The following is a 5834-nucleotide window of genomic DNA, read 5'->3' as shown; positions in this document are numbered from 1 at the left end:
GTGTGTGTGTGTGTGTGTGTGTGTGTGTGTGTGTGTGTGTGTGTGTGTATATTTGGGTGTGTGTTGGGTGGATTACATCCCATATTGAACATTAGTATTTATGTATTTGTATTATCTGTTTTGTCTAACTGCACCGGGTCCACCTGCATGTCCCTAGTTGGGATAATAAAGTTGACCTTGACCTAAAAATCGATTAGCTTATGACAGACTCAATGTACCACCTCGAGATTAAAGCAATTTGTCACAAGTCATTCTAAAGAAACATGCTAAATGTTGGAGCTTTTGCTGCAGGAAAAATACCTAAGTTACATGCAAATCACACAAATTCAAAAAGAAAAAACACACACAGAGTCACTTACCTGGCAAAATATCCCGGCTTCCTGTCTCTCTTTTCCATCGGGCCAGGGTCCTAAATCTGCATGCAGTCAAGTGCATCCATTAAAACATTCACCTTACACACCCACGCCTAGTCAGTGTGTCCAAGCCAGGAGATTGAGAAGATCACCTCTCACACTTCTTTCTTGTCCTGCAAAGAAAATAAACGAAGTAATTAGCAGGCTCACCAGGTGCCTCACTCAACACTCACTAAAATGCAAATGGCCAACATCTGATGGTGAAGCTTCAGCAGCCTAAGTAGAGGGCGATAAAAGCACCCTGATAATAAGCATGTCAGGCCACACAGCTGACAATGGCTGACCAACAGGATGGAAAATGCATCACTCTGCTGCAGAGGAAAGACACATCTGCTACTAGTTAATGTCGCCACAGCAGACATGCGTTTCTCTTCATCACAACAGTGTGTCTATTATCAGCGACATCAGCTTGGCTGACCAGACTCACAGCTAGCTGTAACAACAGGATTGCCTGAAAGCTTTATAACAGGTAACGCTAAATAGCTTACCATAAAGAAAAGGCTAAATTTGAAGCAACGTTACCCCACCAGCTCGCTACATTCCTGTTTGTAGCAGCTTGCCTAATGGGAATTCCACTTCTGACTCGGACCATTGAACAGATTTCAGGCTCTTCTTAAGGTGCCGCAGTAAACAAAAGACAGATATCGGATTGTGCTCATGCTAAAGCGACGCGTGCGAGTGTCACGTCTAATGTTAAGCAAACACAGGCACAGTAAACATGGTCCCAGATATCAAACTGATTCAACAGCTAATGCTAACGGTGCTAGCTAGCCACTTTGTTTACAAGACAATAGCAACCTGGTGGAGATGGTAAGGATAATTTATTCGGTCCAGGCAGCCACTAGACCCTTCTATTAAATAGCTATTGCTTTACATGCAAGCTGGCCTAACGCTGACGCCAAACACAACGGAGCATTTAAACACCAAGTCTAACAGAAAAATATGCAGCTAAATTTACCTTGCGTGCATTTTCCAACAGCTAATATCAAAATGAAGCCCCCTTCACTACGCCCTCTGGTGTCATGTGCACTGTAAAAACATGAGCTCACCCGAAGTGTGTCTTTGCCGTCAGCTAACGTTAACGCCATCTTAAGTGGGCATAGGAAGGTTGAAGATTTTATTTATTGTCAGTCGATAATACACTGCACGGTGTACATAACCAAACATAAACAATATTGGAAAAATATAAACAAGGCACGTGTGCCGTTGCACATCTAAATAAAGTAGAGTAGAATTACTGTGTATCATATGAATTAAGATTCTTGAATGGAGACGCGTAACAGTCCCTGGTGGTCTAGTGGTTAGGATTCGGCGCTCTCACCGCCGCGGCCCGGGTTCGATTCCCGGTCAGGGAACTCCTTTTCTTTCACACTACTAAAATCCCTTTATACTCTTCACTCCTTCATTGAGTTAGTGGCTTATCTGGGCAAAAAGGAGAAGGGAAAATTGTTTGTTAATACACCACAGATTGGCAGACACCTTGCAATAGCTGTAATTATCACAAGTCAAGTAAATATTATTCATAAAGCTCAACATCGCAAATCATACCCTACAGTGCAATACATGACTAGAGAGAAATGACTTTATTATAGGTTTAGAGCCACTAAGTATTATATAGTCACCTATTTTATTTGGATATTTCTATTTTATGGCTAATGGCCAGAAATATCAACGTTACCAACGTTTGTATTTTTGTGATGATATTGTCCTTAATGTTTGTTTCTTGATATTCTACCTTTGCAATTCCTCTGCTAATTGTTTAATGAGTAAAGCGTAGGCTACCACCAACTGTAACAGGCAAGTGAAGTGTTCTCAACCTTTTTGGCTTCATCAACAATGTGTAAAGCCTATGACCTATTAGTGTGGACATGATTTTGAGTGATTTTATTAACTGTTTAACCTGAATAAATGAATTTGCCTAATGCCTGAGAAATAATAATCCATGCTTTGTATTTGTTTCAGTTTTTGTGTTTTTGTTTCTATATCATTTATCATTCAAACCGATTGGAGGTGACAGTTCACAACAAATGGTACAAGAAACAGACATCAGCAAAATATGAAAGAGGGCATTTTGTACTAGCCTATAGAACTTTACATATACTATATTAAAAGCATCTATCTTAATATCGAAGAAGTTGTTTTCAAAAGGTCAAAGGTCAAGGGCGCTGTGAACTAACAAAACAGGTTTTTGACCATAACTCATGCTAATTGTTCAAATTTCAATCCAATGTCTAATAGGGTAAAACTATGAAGTGATGACATTTTATGTCCAAAAGATGCAAAAACAAAGTTCTCATCATCCTCTCCGCCACTTCCTCCACACTGTCCTTCCTAACAGCTTGTTGAAGGACATACTACATACTAATATAACATCTGGCTACATACTAATATTACATCTGGCTACATACTAATATAACATCTGCAGGAGCCTGCTGCACACTGGAGGATCTGATGCTCCTCAGGAAGTACAGTCTCTGTCCCTCCTGAAGAGGGCGTCAGTGTTGTGAGTCCAGTCCAGTTTTTTATTGATTTGGACCCCAAGTCCACCCTCTTCACTACTACCTCTCCACGGATGACAACCAGGACAGAGGGCCTCCTGTCCCTGTAGTCCAGCATAAGCTTATTAGTTTAGCTGATACTGAGCTTCAGGTGATCGTCCGGATCATCTGGAATCATACATGTCAATATAGTTATTACTTCCATTTAGCCAAAAAAATACACTTAATAATTTTTTTTAATTAAATTCTAAAGCCTTCGCTATGAGTCTGGACAGACATAATGTAAACTGCAACTCGACTGGTTGGCGGAGTCATACCACCTTGAGACGGTCATTTTTTTGATTGTTTGTCTTTACTAGTTTAAAAGACCAAAAACAACATTCAAGTGGAAATTAAATGTCTTTAACGTGTTGTATAATTTCTTCAGTTCACTTACCACTTCAAATCCAATATTCATTCGAAATTTATCACATTAATTTGAGTATATTTTAGATGTAACATAGTGACGATTTCCTGTCACTTTATCCAATAATGCTTAGTTGAACTGAACCTGTTTGAGATAGAGAGCAATGAGGGCGAGATAATGTGTGTTTGTGGAGCTTGGTTCCCGAGAGCCCTCTAAGGTGGGGAAAGACAGAGACCCTGGCTGCAGGCGTTCTGATTGGACGTGGCAGTAGTTAACCAGTTCCTGGCTGGCTATGTATCTTGGCAGCTATTTTGACAGGCGCTATCATTGTGAGAGTAGAGATAAGTTGTCTTAGGGATCGCCATGGCGCCGGTGTGTCCCTCCTCCATCCTGTATTGCTCCTCTCCACCCCCTTTTCTTCCTACCCTGCTTGGAGCAAAGGATTGTGGGGGACTGTTTGGTTGGGAGCAGGGTTTGTGTTGGCAGGGACCCCAGGGCTCTGGGTAGCATCGTCCCCCTTCAAGACCATCAAAACTTTTATGTGACTAAACAACGAGACAGCCATGATTACCTCCCAAATGTCCCCATCCACATTCTTTAAAATGTTCTCTCTTGCACTTTGTTCCCTTTCCTCATTTCTAATGTTTTCTTCCAGTTTTATATTGCAAAGTTACACTTGATTTTCTGCTTTTCCTTCCTGGAAGAACAGACACGAACGCACAAAGATTGAAAAGGAACTCACGTTATGGCAGACTGAGAATTTGAAGCACAAAAAAAGCTAAGGATGAGTTTGAGTAAACCTTTGACTCGTTACTGTGTAATGTTTTCAAGATGTGGCTCTCAGACAGGGCTATATAATCTTAGTCTAAATCCATCAAAGCTATAGCATCCCTGGTCTCTCTGTCATATAAGATCTGAACAGCACACAGCTAGTCTTATTTCAGCCACTGATATAACCATATATTTTATGGTACTGTCCCATCAAGGCCAACAAACAGCTTGGTAGAACACACACACACACACACACACACACACACACACACACACACAGACACACCACAATTACACATGGAAATGTATGTTGCTGATGAACAGAAAATGAGAAAGAGGAAAGGAACTAAATAAAATATGAAGAACATTTTTGGCACACTGCATGTTTTTATTTGTGTCACTGTTAATGCATGTGCATATGTGTTTTTGTGTGTACCAACTAATAACTCCATTATTAGTCCATATTTACAACTTGTTATAATCACATTTTAATTGTGTCTGTTGTTGGAATAAGATATTTAAATAGAGTAGCGCTAGCAGCAACTAAAATCCTTTCTCAATTTATCCAGTGTCTTGTTTTGCTCAGTCCGTGCTGATAAAAATACTATCTAGATTGTATCTTTTTAAACTGTTGTGGTCACAAAGGTCTGACCCAGCGCAGGCCTTGGAGAAATTTAAAATCATTTTCCTCAGACGTCATACCCATCTAGCTTAGACTACAAGCACTGATAACTTCAAGTACACCGTGGCAGCAGGAAGCGGCGAAACCTAAACACTGAAAAAGGATATGTCACACAAATGATAATTGATAGGAATTATGAGAGTCGTAATTCATTATAATGAACCAAACCTGTAAAAAAAATGCAGCTTTATTTATAAAAAAATCTCCCATCTGACAATGTTTTTATCTGCGTGTTTATTGGAAGATGTAAATACTGACAGATTGTTGTGCAATAAACCAATTAGGACAAAAAATCTTTGAGAGGGTGTTGTTATTTCCCAACAGGACTGAGAGTCCCACTTAAGAACGACGTATTCTGTCATAGTTCTGTAACAGATGTAATATTATGTCAGCTTGCTTAATATATTACTGGTTTTGGGTGAAGAGTATAAGAGGTATTGGGATGTGGTTGACACAGCTGACATGACACTTGATTAAAATGCTGTTTAATAACAACAATTGTTTAACATTTCACAAAATCTACACATTGTACATCAAATTACTAAACTTTATGCTAACAACTGAACAACAAACAACAGAATTGCTAACAGATGTTTCATAGCAACTGATTTTAGGTTACAGGTAACACTTACTATGTTGTATGTTAGTAATGGTTTAGACATACAGCTAGCTAAAGTATAAAATAAAACACCAGCTAACCATAATTGTTGGTATTATGTGTGTTTTTTTTTTATAGATGAGCAACAACATGTACATAAGTGAGCTTTAGAGCTGTCTCCCCCTTTTTTCCGGTCTTTGGGCTGAGCTAAGCTACTGTAACTCCCTTCTGATTGGAACTTTATATTTATCATACAGACAGAGAAATGTATTTTTATCTAAGTCTTGGCAAGAAAGTGACTGGCACAATAGTTCAAATGTAATGGAGCCAAATGAATCACTTCTTTGGTGGTCTAGGAGAGTCCAGAGTGAGTGAAAGACCACCTTCTATAGGTAATGAACCTCTACACAAACATACACACACACACACACACACACACACACACACACACACACACACACACACA

The 5834-nt window shown here is 39.5% G+C and overlaps 1 protein-coding gene and 1 non-coding gene across 4 annotated transcripts in view; one reads left to right on the top strand and one right to left on the bottom strand.

Annotated features, from left to right (window-relative positions):
• Positions 1-1491, bottom strand: part of LOC117961590 (nuclear receptor coactivator 7) — a 15988-nt gene extending 14497 nt beyond the window's left edge. For 2 of the 3 annotated variants that reach the window (XM_034900390.1, XM_034900392.1), the window contains exons 1-2: positions 1372-1491; positions 360-526 (exon numbers count right to left, since the gene is read on the bottom strand). In XM_034900390.1, coding sequence (XP_034756281.1) covers positions 360-397 — 38 coding nt within the window. In that variant the 5' untranslated portion in view covers positions 398-526; positions 1372-1491. Of the gene's footprint in view, positions 1-359; positions 527-901; positions 1255-1371 lie in introns of those variants that run through there. The other variant, XM_034900391.1, reaches the window with a different exon arrangement.
• Positions 1492-1696: 205 nt separating this feature from the next.
• On the top strand, positions 1697-1768 carry trnae-cuc. Its single transcript has one exon. It is a non-coding gene; the product is annotated as a tRNA-Glu (tRNA).
• The last annotated feature ends 4066 nt before the right edge of the window (positions 1769-5834 follow it).

This window comes from Etheostoma cragini, chromosome 18 (assembly GCF_013103735.1).
Source record: "Etheostoma cragini isolate CJK2018 chromosome 18, CSU_Ecrag_1.0, whole genome shotgun sequence".
Taxonomy (NCBI): domain Eukaryota; kingdom Metazoa; phylum Chordata; class Actinopteri; order Perciformes; family Percidae; genus Etheostoma; species Etheostoma cragini.
This window is presented reverse-complemented; position numbering and strand designations above follow the sequence as displayed.